The sequence below is a fragment of the Camelina sativa genome, chromosome 7 (assembly GCF_030686135.1).
Source record: "Camelina sativa cultivar CO46 ecotype springtype chromosome 7, ASM3068613v1".
NCBI lineage: Eukaryota > Viridiplantae > Streptophyta > Magnoliopsida > Brassicales > Brassicaceae > Camelina > Camelina sativa.
In genome coordinates this window covers 6,090,076-6,112,457 of record NC_141886.1, presented here as the reverse complement: position 1 = coordinate 6,112,457, position 22,382 = coordinate 6,090,076, and the positions used below count along the sequence as shown (strand labels likewise).

General features: G+C 33.8%; 7 protein-coding genes across 10 annotated transcripts; 1 reads left to right on the top strand and 6 right to left on the bottom strand.

Annotated features, from left to right (window-relative positions):
• Positions 1 to 112: 112 nt before the first annotated feature.
• LOC104700464 (putative WRKY transcription factor 25) lies at positions 113 to 2,347 on the bottom strand. Its single transcript, XM_010415985.3, has 5 exons — positions 1,841 to 2,347; positions 1,542 to 1,649; positions 900 to 1,432; positions 651 to 812; positions 113 to 570 (listed from the first exon to the last, which is right to left on the bottom strand). The coding sequence occupies exons 1-5, from the start codon at positions 2,075 to 2,077 to the stop codon at positions 432 to 434; spliced, it is 1,179 nt and encodes a 392-aa protein (XP_010414287.1). The 5' UTR covers positions 2,078 to 2,347; the 3' UTR covers positions 113 to 431.
• Positions 2,348 to 2,398: 51 nt separating this feature from the next.
• Positions 2,399 to 4,724, bottom strand: LOC104700463 (U2 small nuclear ribonucleoprotein B''). The gene is made up of 5 exons (XM_010415984.3): positions 4,144 to 4,724; positions 3,632 to 3,804; positions 3,108 to 3,201; positions 2,916 to 2,989; positions 2,399 to 2,816 (listed from the first exon to the last, which is right to left on the bottom strand). The coding sequence occupies exons 1-5, from the start codon at positions 4,214 to 4,216 to the stop codon at positions 2,547 to 2,549; spliced, it is 684 nt and encodes a 227-aa protein (XP_010414286.2). The 5' UTR covers positions 4,217 to 4,724; the 3' UTR covers positions 2,399 to 2,546.
• Positions 4,725 to 6,459: 1,735 nt separating this feature from the next.
• Positions 6,460 to 7,011, top strand: LOC104704353 (putative F-box protein At1g47730). The gene has a single exon (XM_010420460.2). It carries the CDS (start codon positions 6,460 to 6,462, stop codon positions 7,009 to 7,011), a length of 552 nt encoding a protein of 183 aa, XP_010418762.2.
• A 240-nt stretch (positions 7,012 to 7,251) lies between these two features.
• Positions 7,252 to 8,738, bottom strand: LOC104700461 (protein LURP-one-related 7). The gene is made up of 3 exons (XM_010415983.2): positions 8,355 to 8,738; positions 7,936 to 8,136; positions 7,252 to 7,633 (listed from the first exon to the last, which is right to left on the bottom strand). The coding sequence occupies exons 1-3, from the start codon at positions 8,577 to 8,579 to the stop codon at positions 7,508 to 7,510; spliced, it is 552 nt and encodes a 183-aa protein (XP_010414285.1). The 5' UTR covers positions 8,580 to 8,738; the 3' UTR covers positions 7,252 to 7,507.
• Positions 8,739 to 11,388: 2,650 nt separating this feature from the next.
• Positions 11,389 to 14,226, bottom strand: LOC104700460 (RNA-directed DNA methylation 4-like). 4 transcript variants are annotated; one of them, XM_087456624.1, is made up of 10 exons: positions 14,023 to 14,226; positions 13,313 to 13,477; positions 13,100 to 13,180; positions 12,916 to 13,019; positions 12,746 to 12,820; positions 12,604 to 12,645; positions 12,352 to 12,475; positions 12,052 to 12,243; positions 11,897 to 11,970; positions 11,389 to 11,678 (listed from the first exon to the last, which is right to left on the bottom strand). In XM_087456624.1, the coding sequence occupies exons 8-10, from the start codon at positions 12,216 to 12,218 to the stop codon at positions 11,527 to 11,529; spliced, it is 393 nt and encodes a 130-aa protein (XP_087312750.1). In that variant the 5' UTR covers positions 12,219 to 12,243; positions 12,352 to 12,475; positions 12,604 to 12,645; positions 12,746 to 12,820; positions 12,916 to 13,019; positions 13,100 to 13,180; positions 13,313 to 13,477; positions 14,023 to 14,226; the 3' UTR covers positions 11,389 to 11,526. The 4 variants fall into 4 exon arrangements, with proteins under 4 accessions (XP_087312750.1, XP_087312751.1, XP_087312753.1 ...); XM_087456625.1 differs by having other exon boundaries at positions 12,352 to 12,485; positions 14,023 to 14,196; XM_087456627.1 differs by having other exon boundaries at positions 12,352 to 12,485; positions 13,313 to 13,463; positions 14,023 to 14,151.
• On the bottom strand, positions 12,348 to 13,384 carry LOC147940925 (RNA-directed DNA methylation 4-like). The gene is made up of 6 exons (XM_087458318.1): positions 13,380 to 13,384; positions 13,100 to 13,224; positions 12,916 to 13,019; positions 12,746 to 12,820; positions 12,604 to 12,645; positions 12,348 to 12,485 (listed from the first exon to the last, which is right to left on the bottom strand). The coding sequence occupies exons 1-6, from the start codon at positions 13,382 to 13,384 to the stop codon at positions 12,348 to 12,350; spliced, it is 489 nt and encodes a 162-aa protein (XP_087314444.1).
• A 264-nt stretch (positions 14,227 to 14,490) lies between the features above and the next one.
• LOC104700459 (vacuolar-sorting receptor 2) lies at positions 14,491 to 17,862 on the bottom strand. Its single transcript, XM_087459176.1, has 13 exons — positions 17,434 to 17,862; positions 16,901 to 17,312; positions 16,522 to 16,802; positions 16,356 to 16,444; positions 16,195 to 16,264; positions 16,041 to 16,124; positions 15,881 to 15,957; positions 15,720 to 15,801; positions 15,547 to 15,629; positions 15,372 to 15,438; positions 15,171 to 15,299; positions 14,981 to 15,087; positions 14,491 to 14,873 (listed from the first exon to the last, which is right to left on the bottom strand). Exons 1-13 carry the CDS (start codon positions 17,732 to 17,734, stop codon positions 14,778 to 14,780), a joined length of 1,878 nt encoding a protein of 625 aa, XP_087315302.1. The 5' UTR covers positions 17,735 to 17,862; the 3' UTR covers positions 14,491 to 14,777.
• Positions 17,863 to 22,382: the final 4,520 nt, after the last annotated feature.

Here is a 22,382-nt window from a genome sequence, read left to right as displayed (position 1 = left end):
GGTTAATCTTCTTTCCGCATAATCTCCACCATTCTAAATTTGTGGTTTTGGTTTTATATCTTAGTTCTAATAATATATAATATACTAGATTTGTTGCACCAATCAAGCAAAGTGGGATTACATACCATTATTATTAGCTTATGAAGCTTGAATGTATAATGTACACAAATCAAGAAAAAGACCAAGACTCAAGAAAATAAAATGGACTCTCAAGTGTTTAAAGTCACACAGATGAGAAAGGGGTTCTGTAAGGCCCATGATAAAAAAAAACTACTAAACACCACTCTGTACAAAACAAAGTATTGACTGTGTAACAAACAAATAAACAAACTGTATTGAGCACAAAAGATAAGCCATAGTAAGAGTGTTTTTTCTTTCTGATCCAAATCCTATATGAGATTACTAATGACTAAGTCCCAAGAATGTTGTTATTATGAGCGACGTAGCGCGGTTGGGATATCATGATTGTGTCTTCCTTCATAGGTAGTGAGAACCGCTCTCTCGTCAGCTGCGGATCTTTCCACTTGCTTCCTCACTCCACAACCTTGGTATGTGCACTTGTAGTAGCTCCTGTTATAAGAAAGAAACTAATTAGAAAACATGAAACAAGTTTATAATTTGAAAATTAAATCAAGGTTTGTATAACCAACCTTGGATTAGTATTTCCCTTGACAACTTTTTGACCATACTTCCTCCATCTAAAGCCATCTACAAGAATATCAATGTCACTTATTGTTTGAACCACAACTCTTGGTTCTTTCACTCCTCTGCTCACTTCAATAGACATGCCTTCATCTTCACCTTCTCTTTTCCTGTTACACAACATAAAACAAAGTCATTTCCAAACCCAAGTAAAACAAACCTTTTTGCTTCCACTACTAATTCAAGAAACTACTTACATTCTCTTAATCGCAGGCTGTTCATCATCATCCTCTATCTCACCATGTTCTGATTTAAAGCTTTTCTGCTCAAGATCACTATATTCAAACGAAATCGAAGAGTTCTCTGATTGATCATGTGGTTCACTAACAACAGACGCAGGATTAAACAAACGCCTCCCATTAACCGATGATGGTAATGAAGATTGTGATGGTCTCTTGGTGAACTCAGGCTTAGGATGATTATGACCACCTTTGTAAATGATCTCAGTGATCTGTCCATCAAAAGCAGTCTCAACAATCTTCTTGGAAACACAATTGGGATATGTACACTTGAAGTAACTCCTCGGGTTCTCGCTCTTCTTCACTTGTTTCTGACCGTACTTTCTCCAACCATAACCATCATTAGAGTTCCTACTCACCATGTACGATGGTACCTTGACCTGACGATCTGATCCAAAACTTTGGTTGTTGTTTTGTGTTCCAATCTCACGAGGAATCAGCTCCTGCTTCTTCTTCTGGTGATCTTGAACACCATACGTTTCTTGCAAAGCCTGGAAAAATAAAAACGAAGAAGGGAAAAGTTTGATTCAGATTCAGTAACAAGAAAGTGAAGTTGCTTGACTTGATGTATCAAAAAAGCTATATAAGGGAAACACTTACGGAAGAAGCGTTTGATGGTTGCGGTTGTGGTTGTAGCTGCCATGGAAACTCTGAGTGATTGTTTGAGCCTTGAAATGGGAACGCTCCTGTTGTTGGAGATATCAAACTCTGCAAGTAAACAAGACACAACACACAAAGCCAAACACACCTTTAGATAAGTTTTAGTTTGAAGACAGAACATCATAGATTATAAAGATTTGATTTTTTTTTGTTTTCCATTTGTACTAAAAAAAAATAGATGAGAAAAAGATGAAAGCTTTGTTAAAAAAAAAAAAAAAAAGAAAAGATGAAAGCTTTACGTGTGAGGAGCTGAGGAGGAGAGGAGAATCAAGGAAATCGGAAAAGGTGAAATTATGAGAAGATGGTGAAATCGGAAGAGGAGGTGGTTGAGCCGTCTTAAACTTGGGTAAACCCGACCCAGTTCTCTCCGGGTAATACCCACCAAAACTCGACCCGGGAACTCGCAAGTCTTCATCATCTTCGTAACAGTCAACGCCGGAACAGGCAAGCAGGTCGGTGAAAGAAGTCGAAGACATGATGGTTTTAATTAAAGGAGACAACTTTAAAGCTTTCAGAAACAGAGGATTCGCTAAAAACGGAAACTTTTTATTTTTATTTTTATGAAATGATCTCTGAGATGAAAAGATATTGAATTGAGGATTTTAGATTGGGTTAAAGACGACGACGGTGGCGTATCGAGCAAGGTTTTTTTGGTTTTCTCTCTCTCTCTCTTCTTGTCCTTTTCTACTTGGCCTAAAAATTTCATTTTTATAAAAATGGTTGACTAGTAAAGATATTCTTTTTTTTTCGATGGGTCGTCTCCTAAATTGTGATAAATCGTCAAGTGTGAAACCGCGTTTCAGGGGTCTCTATCAATGGATTAAACCAAACCGGAACAATCCGTTAAAACAATAGAACCGTTGGTTATACACACCAGGTTGGTTGGTACAGTACAGTATTGTCATCTCATCAAAAAGACTGATAAACAAAAGAAACCAAAACTCATCATTTCTTGGCAAAAGAGATGACCATTGGATTCTGGGGATTGATTTTGAAACCTTGTAATGCTTGCATAGCCATGGAAGACTGAACATCGTCTTCAAACTCTACAAAGGCGATTCCTGGCTTTGCTTCGGTCATTCTTATCTCTTTGAATCCAGGGTACTGTTCGAAGAGAAGCTGAAGCATGATGCTTGTTGTCTCGTGCGAGAGGTTTTGAATGAAGAGTAAGTTGTTTGGTGGCATCGCATCTTGCCCACTCGGCTGGAACGAAGGCTGCATTATAAGACACAGAGATAATGAACGTTATTTCCAGATACAATAGAATTTAACCAGAAGGTTGTTCTGAAGAAGGTGGTGAACAAGAACACTTACCGGAGGGACTCCGTTATTGGCACTTGGGCCATTAGCCATGTTTGGTCGTTGAGTTTCTTCACGCTTTCTTTCAACTGAATGTAAGAAATGTAGTTTAGTTAACTTCAGATGCAATTGAAAATTCCATAAATTATCATTGAACCAACATCTAAACAACAAAAAAACGCGAAAAGAAAACACAAAGTTTGAAACCTTTCTCTTCTTGCTTCCTCTTCTTATCTTTTGCAACGAAAGTTCCTTCAGCTTTAGTAATACAATCTGCCTTTGCTTTTGCGTATTGTAAGCGCTGCAACCAAAAAAGATCACATAAAAAGTATGAAAAATAAATCTCAACCTAAACGGATGTAATTGAATAGTTTACAAACACCCCGAAAGAAGTAAGATTTAGCAAGTAGTATATGTTAAAACAGATCAAACATTTTGGCAGTAGGCATCACGAGAGAATGTGATTGAGAAGGTCTCTAAGCATAAAAAGCAACAGAATCTAGACACACAGATGACTAACGATTAGATTGGTGATAAAAAAAAGGTCGAAGGTTCCACTGTAAATTACTAGTAACCACATATAGACAAGCAAAACATTTATGCTTTAGCACTTCAATCAATCTAACACAACACACAAGAAGAATCCTTTCATGGAAACTATAACAGGATTGACATACTCAGAGATAAGAAAAAAAAAAGTGATGAAAGTGGATGGATACTGAGTTACTGACCATAGGCTTATCATAGAAGGGGAAATTTTGCATCTGACGAACGGCATTACTAGCAGCAGTGACTTCACTAAAGGTAACCCAAGCTTGTCCACGGAGCTTAGGAGTCTTCAAAGCAACCACATCAAGTATCCTCCCAAACTGAGAGAACAAACAGTAAATAGATCTCTTCAATTCTGAGGAAACACACAAAAACCAGGTTAGCCACATACATCAAAATTGATACTTCCCTGAGCCAACCAACACTAGTCCTCGCCTAAACCAACAAAATTATCCATAGAATTGACAACATCAAGATATATGTCAATTAGATTCAATACACGATTCCGAAACCCTAGAAGCTAGATACGAGCACTCCAAACAACAGCTAAAATCAAACGAAAACCTAACTCTAAGGCATTGTAGAAGCTCGATTAAGATGGAATTATTGGTAGATACAGCTCAATGCGGTTTTGAACTTCTACGAGTTTTTTTGAGATTTAGTATTACGAATTAGATAGAAGAGAGAGTTTTACCTTCTTTCTTGATCTTTTCGTTGAGGTTTTTGATGTAGACAGACTGATTCGGTGGTATATCTGCTGTTAACATCTTCGAGTTTGAGCTCCGCGAAGACGATGCCGATACGAGACTTTGAAATTGAGAGAGAGAGAGAGAGAGAGAGAGAGAGAGAGAGCCCTAATGGTGAGGAATGAGTAGAGAAGCCGACGAAGCAGATTCGAGGGGTTAAGATTTAAGAATTTGAGTTACAGAAGAGAAAACGACGCCGTTCTTGTTCGATCCCCAAATTTTTGTACCAACGATAATGAGCGTACCGGACGGACCGGATTCTGGATTAAATTCGACCGGATTGACCGAATTGAATCCGACCGGAAATCAGATGAGTGGTGGTAGGATTGGACTTTTATTGTAAAATTGAGCAAAATTCGACCAAGAGACTTGTGAAGCATTTTGGTTCAAAAGAACATGTTTCGACTAATGTTTTAAAATACTACTAGATTTCTAACCCGCGTTACACAGCAATATATATTTTTATTATTATTTTAGTTATTTTTAATTTATAATTTATGTTTTGTTAGTTTTTGAAAAAGTTTTTTTTGATAGAAATGTGTTATATTCATTGGCGTATTATAGGTTAATTTCAATATTGATTTAAAATTTGCCTAATCTCTAGATTATTATTATATGGTAATAATTTTTTTGTGTGGAAAACACATTTATAATAAAATTTTGTGGATTATAAATAAAATGAACATATATATATATATATAACATTAGGAAAGAAATTTTGTTACTGATAATTGTTAAATATTTAATTAAAATCTAAATAATCTTATTTTGGTCGATTTACCATATTTAAGTTTTTGTTTTTTTGGCAATTTTCTAAGGAGTAAGATTGTAAATAAAAATTTAAATAACCATAACTAAAAAGGTAGAACATAACATTTAATGCACAAGTTATTTTAATATGATAACAATATGTAAAATTTTAAGTAGTTTTTCAAATGTTAATTTGATATATATATATATATATATATATATATATATTTATATTTTAATATAAAAATCTGAATTTAGAGTTCACATCATCTCGCAATTCAGTTTAACAGTTTATGACATCATAATAAGATAAAATTTACTTCTATGCACTAATCCAAAAAGGTAAGACTTATAGTTATCATATTAAAATAACTTGTGCATTATATCAATATCAAAAATTAGTACAAAATAATTCTCAAAGAAAAAAATGAAAACTAATATTATCTCATATTTAAAAAACTAACATTATCTTAAATTCATATGTTCTTTTTCGTCTACACTCGTCTTGTGACGAGGGAAATCACAGTTTCTTCCCTATTTATATGTTTTGTATGTTGTAATCTCATACGAAATAATTTTAATACTTTTCCAACTAATTTTAAATAAAACTATACTAAGATTATCATAAATTAATCAAAACTTCATATAAGTACATTATTTTTTGTCAAATTTTTATGCAATCCTGAAAATGAGAAGAATAATAATGAGGTAAATTTAATTATCCCAAATTAATGAAAACAGAATATATGCATAATAGGTAAACATATGTTTTAAGTTATATAAACATATTAACTTTTTGAAAAAAGCTTTGCCTCATAATTAAATTCTGACCTTAAAATTAGAGAAAATATGAGATAGTTTACGTAATTTTCGTGTATCTTTACTTTACAATATGAAACATCTTCATGAAAACACCTCATATTTTTCACACAAAAAAATCTTTACCAATAGAACAAATTTTAATTAATGCTTGTGTATTTAAAGAAACCATATTTTGCTATCAGACAATTTAGTTATAGAGGTGAGTGTTTACAATCTTTTTCTTTTAGGATAATTAACTGTATAATTATTTTCGTGTAACTTTTTATTATAAATTTCACTTGGTTGGGATACATATTAGAGTTACGATTTTACATTTTAATTTTTTTTTAGATTTATAGTTTTATTATAATTATAGTTTTAATTTTTAAAACTTTAATTTTCTTATATATATTAGAATTAAATTTTAACATTTTAAAATTTTTCCTCGTATACTTATCCTCAAAACACTAACCATTCATATCCGCTGACAAAGAGCATGAGATACCATGTGGGTTAAATTGCCATTTATATTGATATGTCAATGTGTTAATCTGTTGTTGGTCAAGCTCGAACCATTTTGCGATATATACAACCCTACCACGCCACAATCTATTTTATTACCCAAAGTCGTATGCGATGGAGTGGCCTCTATTGATGGATTCTTTGGGTATGATCGAGTTGAGAATCAATACAAAGTGTTGTCCTTGATTAAAATGTATAATGTAGAGCTGGAATATACTTGTCAAATTTTCACATTGGGAGGTCCAAAGGAGAAGCAATGGAGAAACATTAACATCAAAGACAAATTCACTCTAAGGTGTGATAGTGAACGTAGTGTATGCATCAATGGGATTATCTATTACAGATCAATAAATAATGTATTAGGGACGTTTGACGTTAGATTCGAGAGATTTGATCGTATCCAGATGTCGATGAATCAGTTTTGGGGTTCGATCACACCAGTAAACTACCAAGGGAAACTAGGATGCATACATATACGTTACGGAAATAACGCTAGTGCAGAGATGTGGATTATGGAAGATCATATGGGGAAACAAAAATGGTCAAAGATTACATTGTCCATTACTCCTTCTCGACTAAATTACGTCGCTGGTGTCACTCGTAAAGGTGAGATTGTCATAATTCCCGAGACCAAGTGGGTTCATCGTTATTCTGATCAAACGTTATGGGCAGACTATTATGATGTTAAGAAAAACAAGACTAGAAGAGTTGTAATCGAAAAGAACTTCAAGGGGGGGGAATAAGATATCAATACGAACACCAAGTTCGTATCTTTTGTGAGCCAGATCACATGGAGAATATTATGGCCTTGACGTCGTCGGGTCGGGACTCGGGAGCACCTTTTCCAAAGAAACTAGCAACTACACTGAAACTATTATTTTATTATGTCTTTGTTAGATTCGTTCCATTAGTTTAGATATATATATATTTTTTTCATAAACGTTCCATAAATGTTTTTTGATGACTATTTTTTTACAACAAAATGGTAGAATAAGATGATTAATTAAGCAAAGGAAGTTTCCAACAACCATAAACTAATCATAAGGATTAGAGCATTTGATGTTTGACTAGCGAGATGGTAAACTAGTCAGTACATAATACCGAAATCTTTGAGAAAGGACAAACTCCTCGTATCTACATTTCACGTGTGAACCGATTGAATCAAAACAAAAGGCAATAAGGATGCAATGTCACATTTTACCTTTACAGTAATAATAAAAATTGAGGAGATTTTCATATTCAACCTTGAAGAAACATGGCTACCATTGCGACTACTAGAGAATGATCGATGGATCCCGGAAATATAGTTAGCCGGAACTTGCTTCTCCCTACGTAAATCTGTCTCAGCTTGTACATCAAACTCGTCTGCCAGTGCCACCAAAATATAAGGAACATAATCAAATTTTAGGAAAAAATTTCAAGCACAAATACAAACACACATATCTTTATGACAATTTTTCAGAATCCACATTACACCAAATGAGGCCAATGCTTTACCATAACTACATATCACAAACATCATCACGCATGATCCAAACGTTACTTCTAAACCCAGTAATCAAACAGTATAACATGCTATTGTCTAGTAACTCAAAATCTCTTAGCATTTTTTCACTAGAGATCACAGTTGATGTCAATAAGAAGATGGCGTTTTTTTTTTTTGTTACCTGCGCGACAATGGAGTCTTGATTGTAGATGGTACATGATTTTTGAAAAGGGCAACCTTTGATAACAAGATGTTCCGAAGATTCACCAGCAAAAGAGACCTCTAACTCTGTCTTACTGAATCTTTTCGATGTCCGCTTCACCGATAAAACCAAGTCCTTACGCTTGTCCACATCTCCTTTATGTAATTCCCACATTCCATTCTACATTCCACAACACACATACACATATGACTAAGTTTATTTGTAAACACTAACCAAAGTTATCAAACTAACTAAACCCTAAACCCAAACAACCCAAACTGAAAAAAAAATGAAAAATTGTAGAGATGCTATTGGTGTTTCAAAACAAGTAGCTATAAGAATTTGCAAAATTCGATGAAATTTTTGGGATCAAAATTGCGGATTCTAAGGAGGCTTACATGGAGACGAGAGATGGTGAAAAGAGAAACTCCGGAGGAATCAAGGAGAGATTTCAAAGAGGAAGAAGATTTGCGGAGGACGAAGACGAGGTTTTCGGAAGAATCGGCAAATCCGAGATCTCCGGAGGAAAGACCGGGAAGTTTCTTGGAAGCGAAGAGATCGACTGGTATACGCCGGAGATCCTCAAGGTCAGGATGATAATAAGGAGTCTCTAAATCAGCCATTTACTTAATAGACTTTTAATAACAGTCAGAAGCGATATAGAGGTTGACGAAGAAGAAGAAGAAGACGACGACCAAGCTAAGGCCTTTGCTTGCTTCAGTTCAACGCCATTTTTTTTTTTTTTTTTTTTTTTTTACATAAAAACTGAAATATCAAAGTCTAATAATATTATTACATTAATAATAATTTTAGGGGAAATTAGAAATAATTGAATTATTCTCGCATTATTTAACTAAATGTCAATTATTTATAAATTTCCTTACCATTCATTTAGCCAATAATTTTTAAAAAGTTTTAGATATTTTTTGGGGGAACTGACGGAGAAACATTATAATCCTTATAAAATAAAATAAAAAGTAGAACATCTATAAATTAATACTCGGTAAATTAATAATCTTTATAAATTAATAAATTTATTCGGTCCCAAATTGGACTAATGTAATTTTGGACATAATTCGATAATATAATAAAATAATATTTTTTTTGAAAATCTTTTGTTAATATATAGTCCCATCAATAATATGAATTAATAATTATATAAAATTATCTAAATATATGTATATATGTACACATTCATTTTTATTAGAATTTATTTTTAATATTTTTACTATATAAAAATCTTAGAGTACTATCTTCAAAACATGATAATTTTTATTTTTATTTTAATTGATTTTCTAAAAATATTAATTATAACGATTAAATTTTATTTTTAAACTTTTTTTTACCAAATTAGGAAAGTATCTTTATAAATTAATAATTATTAATTTATCGAGAAATGAAGACCTCTATAAATTAATAGAATTTCATAGTCCCAACATTATTAATTTATAGAGGTTTTATTGTATGTATTTTTGTTGCCGTTTTGAATGGATAATATATAATCTACAAAGTTTAGAATACATATTCTGATTTTTTTTTTCACATCCTGAATTTAGAATGTGTATTATACATTGTATATGTTCTACAAAAACTTGAAAAGTATTCTACACAATCTACATGTTCTACAAAATTTAGAAATTATTTATGCTCTACGGATATTAGAATACTAATTTCTATGAAATTTAGAATACATTTTCTATAGTTTGCTCTTTATTCTATAAAAACTATAACATATTTTCTAACATTTACTCATGTTCTAAAATTGTTCGAAAGCCTTTTGATTTCCTATATATTCTACAAAAGAATAGAAAACAAATTATGTGTTATTTAGAATTATATAACATTTATGAAAGAAAAATATAAAACAAAGATTTTGAAGAATAATATGAAAAACGTTATTTGGTTTGGAGTTATTTAAGAAGAGGATATAACAGTTATGAAAGATCAACTTTTATGAGCAAGAGAATCGGAAAACAAATTGTTTTGTTATTTTCAAACTATAATGTTGTAGTATACTCTATAACATGACATAAAAAAACCAAAAAACTCTATAAGTTTTCAATTTCCAAAAAATATGCATAATTTTAGTTTTGAAAATCTTATAGATTGTTAAAATACGACTATTAATGTCATTAAATCATTTATATAAGCGAATTTATCTATTATACTTGTAATTTTCATCAATAAAGTTTTCTATATATTAAAATTTTAGTTCTGAAACTATAAAATTATAACAACCAAATACTAACTTATTGTTTATAAAATTGTCTCAGTCATATTTTTCAAGAATTTTTAACAATTAAAAGTACTTTATAACAATTATTTTATAGTATAAATTGAGATAATTTATTATAAAATACCAGATATTAATAAATTTTCACTATAAATTAATAAACTACCATGGTCCCAACATTATCAATTTATAGAGGTTTCTGTTAAGTGTATTTTTTTTTTTGCTTTATATATTCTCCAAATTGTTTTTAGAAATAAATGATTTTTTTTTTGAAAAATCTTAATAGTTCCGCAAGATTTTCAAAAATATGAGGATATAATGGAGTTTCAATGATATTAAAACATATATGACCAAATATAAATATAGAATGCATAGATGGATAATAATTCAATTATTTATCTTTTCCAAATTTTCCATAAATTTATTACATTTTTGTTATTTTTGTTAAACGGTGTGGTGGAGGCACGCGTTAAATCTTCAAAGCCTCTGATTCAGAATGTAAGACGAACTTTATCTTGATTTGGTGCACAAAAGATTCACCGGTAAGACACGTTAATCTTTGTTTTATATTTTTTAACATTTACTCATTTTCTAAAATTGTTAGAAAGCATTTTCTTTTGATTTCCTATATATTCTACAAAAAATAGTAAGCAAATTCTGTGTAATTTAGAATTAGAGAACATTTATGAAAGAATATAAAACAAAGATTTGAGGAATAATATGAAAAAAATTATTTGGTTTGGAGTTATTTAAGACGATAGAACAGTTATGAAAGATCAACTTTTATGAGCAAGAGAATCGAAAAACAAATTGTTTTGTTATTTTCAAACTATAATGTTGTAGTATACTCTATAACATGTCATTAAAAAACCCAAAAAAACTCTATAAGTTTTTCAATTTCTAAAAAATATGCATAATATTCATTTTGAAAATTTTATAGATTGTTAAAATACAACAATTAATGTCATTAAATCATTTATATAAGTGAATTTATCTATTATACTTGTAATTTTCATCAATAAAGTTTTCTATATATTAAAATTTTAGTTCCGAAACTATAAAATTTAGAACAACCAAATACTAATCTTATTGTTTATAAAATTGTCTAAGTTAATATTTTTCAAGAATTTTAACAATTAAAAATACATTTGTAAATTATTAATAATTATTTTATAGTATAAATTGAGATAATTTAGTAATTTATTATAAAATAGTAGATATTAATAAATTATCACTAATAAAATGCCATGGTCCCAACATTATCAATTTATAAAGGTTTTACTTAAAGTGTATTACTAACTTTTACTCACATCCATTACATTACACAATCAAACTCGTTAGTCACCAAGGACTTTTCTCACATCTCTTTCTGAAGTCTCTTCGTCTGATTCATCAGAGGCTTCTTCACTCTTTTCTTCTTCTTCCTCCTCTTCATCCTCCTCGTCTTCAGAGATCTCTTTTGCGTAATCGTTCCTTGGATGATATTCAGCTGAGAGTCACACAAATACACATCAATAAAAATATTAAGTATTCCTTCTTTCTTGACTTTTGGTTTCTACAACACAGAGTGAAACCATGAATCAACAATGCCAATCATACTTGTTTTCAATGTTATTATAGAAAAAGTAAATGCCACATAACCAGAACTACGAATGTCTACGAAGTTAAAGAAGAGTGGAGATAAGTATATGGATGATAAAAGTGTACCATTTGAATCATCAGAGTCGTAGTCTGATTCATCAGGTCCATCGCAGAAGTCTTCTTCATCCTCGACTATAACACTGTTAAGAAAAAAAACATCAACCCAAATCCGCAGGTGACTGACACAAAAGACAGACGGAATAAAGTGAAGAAATACGCACATAGGAAACTGGTTCTTGGAATTATCTACGCTGATATCCATCTCTTCGTTCACAGCATAATAATCATAAACGTATTCTTCAGTGTGACTACAATGTATATCAGCTTCAATCTCTTCAGCTGCTGTTGGAATACACTCTCTAAGGAGAGGCAAGAAACTAGCAAGCATTTTCTGGTCCTCCAAGGAGGTAAACCTAGATGAAGAGAGTCGCACTTTCAAATACTGTGTTTCTTCAACCACAGCTAAACTAGTTCTGACTATGAGGATCTTAATTACAAACACATATTACTAGAGAACTTACTCTGGTGCATTGTCTCGTCTTTCTTCAGCATCAACACGAATGACGTCAAAGAAATGACACCTATCATGGATGCCTTCATTGTTTCCCTTCCTACTCCTCCATATTTGCTGAAACCGAGCATTCTCTGCAGCAATCTAACATACATTAGAACTTTTGATTAAATGATTACCCAAGTCTCAAGTTAGCTATGTAAAAATGGTATTACATCTTCTCCTAAGATGTTAATCTCAGAGAAACTGTTAAAGAATGTACCTGTTGATGTTGTACAGCTTTGGTCAGGAGTTGTTCTTTTCTCTACAGGCAAGAAAGAAAAGGAATTTAAACCATCATTCGAGCATCAGTCAAGAGATATAGAATCTGGAATCAGGACTAAATCAAAATGAAACCAAGATACATTGTATTTCTTGAACGCAATTCTCCGCTCCTCAAACTTCCCTTTACCGCAACTTTTCTCATTAAGATCAGACTCCTGCAGACACAAAATGATAGACTATAAGAACATACAAACAACAACAATAACGTGAAGGGTTTTGTAGTTTAACAAGACTAAGAAAGTTCGCTCACAAAGAAAGAGTGGATAATGTCAACCGTGGTTTTAGAGTCCGTGACTGTCTCCAAATGCTGCACTAGCACCTTCTTCGGTTTCACTTCTTCTGCCACAGAAGAACCTATAAAACAATACTGAAGCTTCAGCGAGTCCAAACCATAATCATACAAGTACAAAAATCCAGATATAAAATAGGGTTACCTCTCTTGCTTGAATTTGAAATAGATAGCTTTGAAAAATCCAGAGTCGGCCGTTTGAGTGGTCTTTCATTTATCTCCAACCCTAAACACCAAAACAATATTAGTTTTTCCCTGTCCGCACAAAAGCTACAGACAAAGATCCAAGAGAATTACTACCAAAGACCAAGGGAAACAAACAGAGCACATAGAGCAAAGAGAGAGAGAAGAAACTTACAGAAAGCATCTAGCAGAGACTGTCCCACTTTTCTCTTAACTCTAACAATTACAGGCTTTTCTCCTACCTCATTTTTTTAATTAGAAGAAGAGCTTTCCCCGGCCGCATCCATGGTGAAAAACCGGTGCTACTTGGATAAATCCTCAGCCCACTAAATGGTTCGTTCTAAACATTAAAAGAAAACAAATATAGACAACTGAATATCATTCGTTTAAATAGGAGTCTGGAGATTCATAAACTAAAATCAAAGAGCAACAACAATCCACACTCAGGTTAAACCAAGAACAATATCACTTTGGTTACTGACTTACATTCACAATTTGGATCAGTCAGAGAGTGATGAAACTTGAGAGAGAACAAGCAAATGAAAATGAAACACATAAACAAACCATTGAATCAGTTTATAGTTAAGAACACTGAACACATATAGCCCACTCAACTACAAAAGTATATGCATTTTCTTATTTAAAAAAAAGGCGAAACAAAGTCTATGCTCTACTATGGAAACCAAAAAAAAAAATAGTGTAAAACCCACAAGATTATTTCACAGGACACCATAGCACAGGTGAAATGTAAAAAAGTGACAATTTTGCAGACATAAATCAAGAACCCTCTTCGTAGAGATTTCTCAAAGACAATTTACTTGAGTCCATAGCCGCCCCCCGAGGAATTAATGTGTCATAAGGAAGAAACAAGGGAAGAAACTGTACCTTTCGATTTCAAGGAACTGGGTGTTCGGAGATGTCCAAACTATAGAGATTAAGACGTTGTCGGAGAAGAGATCACTCGAGATTACACCACTCGATTTCAGTGAGAGATTTGTTGAGTGCAGAGGAAACGATTCGGGAGTGTTGTCAAAAAAAAAAAAAAAAAAAAAAAAAAAAAAAAACGATTTGGAAGAAGAAACAAAACGTGGTCGTTTCTTGTTTTGAAACGACGTCGTTTTAGATTCCCGATCATTCGACCAAAAAAATATTAAGGATAAAAAAATTCAGAAATCTCACTTGTAATAAAATTTGGTTCAATCCGCATAATTTACAAGGGATTAATACAATTTTTTTTTTTTTGTTATAAAGTTTTAGACTTTTTTCTATTTGAACTTCATGAAAAGAAGGAAAAAAAAAATCTTGCTCAATCCAAATATTTACAACTTACAAGGATAACTATAAATCTTTAGCTTTGTTTTAATTAAGCAGGATGCATTGTTAACTGTTAAGTACGCACTTACTTAATTTTGTGTGTACATGATGTTTTTATTAATAAATGAATAATTAACACCAAAAGTATAACAAAATTATAAAACCGGTCCATCTCATGTTATCAGATGGACTTGACTAATATGGTTTTATAGTGCGTGATCTATGATATATAAAGAGAGAAAAATAAAGACTTGTAATCAAAACGTAGCAACTCTCTATATAAGTTTGTGATGTTGATCAGAGCGAAGACTTTTGTGTTTTTGTTCTTACAACTCAAGTTGAGAAGAAGGTTGACCGTTAGGATTATTATCAAGAGGCATGTATTGCGCCATTATCGCTCTTATCTCCGAGTCCATATATGTCTGCACATATACACACACCAATCAGTTAATTAAAACATATATAACATAATCCAAATCCAATATTAATGAAAAAGTATTATAACGTCTCGAGATATATATAAAAATACCCGGATTCTGTATTTATAAATAGTATAAGCTCCTAGAGCAGCTGCACTAAGTCCCATGAATATTATCCATATCACTCCCCAGCTTACATCTCCTCTTGCATCCTTGTCTGTACACAGTTTTAATGATTAAGGGATGATGATTTATTTATTGCAAATGAATGATGGATGTGTAAAATTAAAATATATGTACTTATGCAAATGTCGTGCTCTCTTATGTAAAGTAAGCTTCCACTGCAGCTACATTCATAGCTTCCCCATGTGTTTTTGCATTTGCAATCGCGACATTGACACGCTGTTTTCTCCTCACACTCATTCACATCTGCATTTCCGTACGTCAACATAATTTGATTCCAAATCTCTTTGTGTTTCCATAGTTTAATCTAATTATTACCTTGACAGTCTTTTAGCCCATCTCCTTTGAATCCAGGAGGACACTTGCATCCTTTCGAATGATCATCCTAGCAACAACATAAAATAATAATAATGATAATAATAAATCATATTTCTATAAGTAGGAAATGTCAAAACAGAATTATGATAATTAGTCGAGAGATTTGAAAGATTACACGGCAAGCAGAATATGTTTTTCCCATTTGAGTTTGTTTCCAACATCCTCCATTGTTTATGCCACAACGTAGTGCTCCCGAAGCTACAATTTTTAAATTTAGACATGTGAAGCTTATAGAATATAGATTGAGATTTAAGAAAATTAGCATATTTATAGTTGACCATTTTTTACCTTCACAATGTGTGTAACCGTCGCCGAGAAACTTAACACCTTGAACAATGGGACATTGACATACTCTTCCTCTAAAGGTGTCCTACAATATTACAGTAAAATATATTCTCATTTTAAGGCTTGAGATAATTGTAACAAAACAAGAGTAATTGTTTTTGTACCCTGCAAGCTGAAATGTTGGTTGTTTTATCCTCCCAACACCCTCCGTTATTTTGTAAACACTCATTGGTTTCTATGTCTGCCCAAAACATACAAGTATCAAATCCAGATGTTAAAAATAATGAACCAAATGGAAAATGTACAATAAGTAAAAAATAAAACCTTCGGTTAAACAAATGGGTGGCTCGGTCGTCTCACGAAATCCTGAGCAAAGGGCCTTAAGCACGGCCGATCTCTGTAACTTCCCTGTAACAATGAGACATAAATTTTTTACTACATTTTGAGTGGGACATTTAAATTTATTCTTTCTCCTAACCTCTATATTGTCTATTGTTTATCACAATGGTTGGTAGTATCGTTACATCTCCTCGTGAGCCTTTTCCAACCTAAAAAAATTACCAATGAATGAAAATGTTTAGACTTTTAATAGTTTGAATGCTTACATCTCTTATAAAAAATAAAAATAAAGAAGCTAACTTGTGCATGTTGTTCTTCTTTAAGAACAGGATTTTCGGTATTTGCTTCAATGTCTCCGATGCACTGATCAATTTTCTTCACATCAACTCCTACTCCAAAAAAAAAACATATAATAAGATCTCAAGACATGAAAAGTAAAATTAAATATGCCAAGATGTTAGGTTACCAAGAGAGTGAATGACTTGATCAGCACATTTCTTGTTGTACTTCTCCTCTTTCATGGGACAACGAATGGCAAAGTCAGTGACATAATCCCACCAAAGCCAAGGCTTCCCACTTTCATTAGTCACTCTAAAGAAGCACGCTTGGCGTAAATTTTGAACAATCACGTCTTTCCCATTGTATCCTCTCGAGAAATCTTGTTCAGGGTCAGGAGCACAATACCTTCCGCCATTAATGCATTGTGATTTACATTGTCTGCTTGCGAGAAATGCTTCAGGACAATACCTAAATTAAATATATAGAACGTTCAAAATTGTAATCTTATCAGTGTGTCGAATCTTAATATATAGGCATATAAGACGAGAGGATAATAAGTGAAATACCAAGTGATGTAGTGGGGAGTGAAGCGAGTATAGCCTCCTTTCTCAAGAATTTGAGCAGCTCCTTTGAACCTTTTTAGAAACTGGATTTGTGCATCACATTTGGGTCCACATTCATCATTGCTGTTGGTCCATAGCTCGTAGGCTACCCGGTCATTCGGATGTGGAAGAGCCTCCCGCCAGTCTAAACTTATATGAACAGGCTCACCGTGAGCTATGGCCGTTTTGATGGCACTCCCTAGAGATCTGCTCACTAGTGCTGAAGGAATTGTGATATTTTGTAGGTAATCTGCATCTGTCGTCTCATCCTCTGGTGCATCCATGGTGATGAGTTGCTCGGGCCTGTTATCTGCCACCAAGATGGTCGCGGCACCTGCTCTTTGTGCATTCCATGCCTTCAAAGTGAAGTAACAGTCTGAGACAACAATATATCAACATTAGGTGTCTTGTCTCAAAAGTAACCTCTTACGAGTTTCTTGTGTAATAAGTTTTGCTTTTAATTGTAATGAAATAATCAAACAGGCAAAGAAAATGACCTCCTCGGTCAACGAGAACGAATGTGGGCAATCCAGCGACTCTAGATCTAAAAGAAATGTCGAAATCGTCGAAGTTCTTGCAAGCCTTTTGGTTAGCTTTGGGATAAAGCACCGCACCAGACATGCTTCCGCCGTACTGAGGGACACCAAAGTTTCCAAGGGCGCATTCGTAGACTCCTCTGATGGACTCTGGCGAAGTCACTCTGAGGTTGTTTTTCTCCACTACGAACCTTCCCATGCACGAACTCCACCCAACTATAATCCATACCATTACAATTAACCTTACTTCTTTCGTCCTCATGATCGCAAGATAATTTTTTTAGGGTTAATTTTTAAACATGAATCAATGGATAGCCACAAAATGATCAAAAATCTTCGTTTTCCTAACCATAAAAATTTGAAACTGTCAAACAGTGAGCAAATATCTCAGCGTTAAAAGGAAGACTTTTATATTCTTTGTGTTTGTTTGTTTTTTTTTAGAATTTTTTCTTTCAGAAATCCTATTAAATTAAGTATTAGTTTTTTGGTTTCTTTGGAGATTCTAAAATATGCATACTAATAATAGGATGAGTTTAGGAAAGTCTGTATATCAGGTTTTAAACTACATCTTTGAGTTACCACATCATTATGTCCACATTTTAGAAAAATTAAATTATCAGTGATATTAATTATTATTTTTTGGTACTATAGAATTATAAGAAATGAACAAACAATATAGATATGGGAGAGTTACTCAAAATAGCTTAGACAAATGTAAAATTTACTAGAAAGGCATGCCATGCGTGGAAAACTCAAACCGTTATGAAAGTTAGAGAAACTCGAAAGATGTATTTTCTTCTTGTTATTCATTATGTTCGATAATCATACATATATATAGTGAAAGATAAAGCCCTAAGTACAATGGGCCTAAACCGACTTAAACTAAAAGAACAAGGCTGATGGGCCTTGTGGACTTGGACATGAATATGGGCTGGTTATGGAGATCCATCCTAAGTGATTTACAACACTCCCCCTTGGATGACATAATCATGCAAATGCTAAGAGATCACCGTAATGCACTTGGGGACGCTGCCTCATTAAAACCTTACCAGGAAAATCCATTGGGACAAAACCATGGTGAAGAAAAAAGAGTACAGCACGCATTACTCCCCCTGTTCCAAGCATCACTAAAAATCCTTAAGTCTCCGCATTCCAATCTGGTGCGTGAGCTTCCTGAATGTCGATGTCGGTAATGATTTGGTGAAGAGATCGGCTGAATTTTCGCATGATGGAACTTGTACCACTAGAACTTTTCCGGCCTTTTGTAGTTCATGTGTGAAGAAGAACTTAGGTAATATGTGCTTTGTCCGATCTCCCTTAATGTACCCTTCCTTGAGCTGTGCGATGCAAGCGGTATTGTCTTCATATATGATAGTCGCTTCTTTGTCATTGACCATGCCACAATCTGACCTGATATGTTGAGTCATCGACCTCAACCAAACACACTCACGGCTGGCTTCATGCATAGCTAAAATCTCTGCATGATTAGATGATGTGGCCACAATGGTCTGCTTCATTGAACGCCACAAAATTGTTGTACCACCGTGCGTAAACACATAGCCGGTTTGAGACCTTGCATTATGTGGATCGGATAGATAACTTGCATCAGCAAAACAACCTAAACCTTCTTTGTTATAGTTAGTATAAAATAACCCCAAATCCAACGTTCCTTGTAGGTAACACAATACATGTTTGATACCGTTCCAGTGCCTTTGGGTCGGACAAGAACTAAATCTTGCTAGGAGGTTCACGACAAAACAAATGTCTGGTCTAGTGTGGCTAGCCAAGAACATTAAAGCTCCTATAGCACTGAGGTATGGCACTTCCGGACCGAAAATCTCTTCATCGTCCTTCTTTAGACCGAATGGATCACTGTCCAAATTAAGGCTTCTCACAACCATTGGGCTAGGCAATAGGTGAGCCTGGTCCATATTAAATCTCTTGAGTACCTTTTCATTATATGCCATTTGATGCACAAGGATTCCATCATTTATGTACTCAAGTTGCAATCCCAAACAGAACTTAGTTTTACCTAGGTCTTTCATTTCAAACTCTTTCTTGAGATATTCAACTGTTTGGGTGATTTCCCCAGAGGTTCCTAGGATATTTAAATCATCCACATATACTGCTATGATTACAAACCCTTTGTTTGCAAACTTCTTTATAAAAATACATGGATTGATGAGATCATTCTTATAGTCTTCTTTGGCTAGGTACTCACTCAATCTATTGTACCACATACGCCCACTTTGTTTGAGTCCATAAAGGGATTTGTTTAGCCTTATGCAGTATTGTTCTCGAGAACCACTCTTATCTTTGAGCTCAATACCCTCTGGTAATCTCATATAAATCTCATTATCCAGTGGACCATATAAATATGCGGTCACTACATCCATTAGCCGCAAATCAAGTTTTTCTCTTATAGCCAGACTTATTAAAAATCTAAAAGTCGTTGCATCCATCACAGGGGAGTATGACTCCTCATAATCTATTCCTGGTCTTTGAGAGAATCCTTGTGCTATAAGCCGTGTCTTATATCTCACGATTTCATTATTCTCATTTCTCTTCCTTACAAAGACCCATTTGTGTCCAACTGGTTTTATATCGAATGGTGTCCTTAAGATCGGACCAAACACATTCCTTTTCCTTAATGAATTCAACTCCACGTCAATGGCTTCTTTCCATTTTAACCAATCTGGTCTTTGAGTGCACTCTACTATGGACGTGGGTTCATGATCCTCATTTATTTCAAGTGCTACCTTGTATGCAAATATTTCATCGATGTCGACATCTTTTCGGTTCCATTTAATTCCAGACATGATATAATTTAATGAGATCTCATTATTATCAATACCTTCAGGACCTTGAGGTTCAGCGTCCCAAACCTCATTCGGTACCTTAGGATTTTCCGCGTCCATGTCTATATTTTCCTTAACCTCGATTTGATTTGCACTTTTCTTTGATTTCCGAGGGTTCTTATCTTTGGAACCTATTGGTCTACCACGTTTCAAACGTGTCTTAACGTGCCTTAGACTCTGTAGCAACTTGATTGTGTTCCTTTTGAACATCAATACGTACTGGTGCATTACAAGCTGATATGTACGATTTCATAACTCTCTTTGGGTCAACAAAGGAATCTGGCAATTGATTAGCTAGCTTTTGTAAATGTATAATCTTTTGGACCTCTGCCTCACATGCTAGAGTCCGAGGATCTTGCCAATTTAAGGATGTTTGATTCCATGATATTTCTTTGACCAGCTTGTTTGTCTCTCCACCCAACATAGGAAATTCGGATTCAACAAACTGATAATCCGCGTATCTAGCCTTAAATAAATCACCCGTAGTTGGCTCTAGATACTTAATAATGGTGGGAGAATCATATCCAACATATATTCCCATCCTCCTTTGAGATCCCATCTTAGTTCTCTGTGATGGTGCAATCGGTACATAAACGGCACACCCGAATGTCTTTAGATAGGATATGTCTGGCTCATGACCCGTTAGTAATTGGGATGGCGAATATTTATGCTCACCAGATGTCCTGATGCGTATAAGTTCTGCTGCATGCAATATTGTGTGTCCCCAAACCGACACAAGAAGCTTCGACCTAAGGAGTAATGGTCGAGCAATAAATTGAATACGTTTAATAAAGGATGCAGCTAATCCATTTTGTGTTTGTACATGTGCCACAGGATGTTCCACACTTACCCCCATGGACATACAATATTCATTAAACGCTTGGGATGTAAATTCACCAGCATTGTCTAGACGTATAGTCTTAAGTGGAAAATCTCTTTAGTTACTTTGACTGGTGATGGCCTTATAATGAGTTTCCCTTGTGTATATGCTACACACGTGAGATTTTTAGTGATAACTCGTCTCTCTTTAAGAGTGTACCCATTTGAATTCATAATTAGCTGACGCATCATGTTAGAACCCGGATGGCCAAGCTGGTCATGCCATAAAGTGAATTGTTCATTGAACATCTTGTTCATTGCCATATTAGCTTCTATCATATTAATCTTAGCATGGTAAAGACCAGTGGGTAATGTGGGTATAGTCTCTAGGATTTTCTTAGATCCTTGGGTGATTTCAGTAATATGTAGGAACTCTTGGTTTCCTTCACCCTTAGTTTCAACATGGAAACCATTCAAACGAATATCTTTGAAACTCAATAAGCTCCTCTTTGAGCTGGGTGAATATAAAGCATCACTTATTTCAAGATGTGTGTCATTAGACTTGCTATACCCGCTATTGTGCTAATATTGACATTTTTCAAAATGAGATTTTGCAAAATATTTCTTATCATTTAAAATTGTGTGGCTTAATCCACTATCCACCACAATTATATTCTTGTCCTCAACCATTTCTCAATATGGACAAGAATTATGTTTTAGACATAAAAGAATAAAACAAACAAAAATATATTGAAGGAAATAAAATAATTGAATTTAAACCAAAATCATAATCCAATAAAATTCAAATCATGAAACATGGAAATTAAATCAAGACAATATTTTAAATTTAATTATCCTCTCCTAGACAATCCGAAGTCTAATAATCCAATTGGCCATCATTCTCATGGTCGAAATCTCTTTCACCATCGAGATGAACCAGATTAGTTTCTGGATTCTTTTTTCAAATTCTCTTGATAGAGATCAACAAGATGCTTAGGTTTTCTGCATGTCTTTACCCAATGATTCTCCATACCACATCTATGGCAAATGGATTTGGTCTTATGTTGCGGTTTGAAAATTCCGCGACCTCTACCTCGACCACGACCGAAGTCTGATCGATTCCCACGGCCATGACCATCATAATTATTTCCATGGTAATTGCCACGACCATCACGTCCTCTTTCACCACGGCCACGGCCGTGATACTTGCTTCTATGGACGTAGTTAGACTCT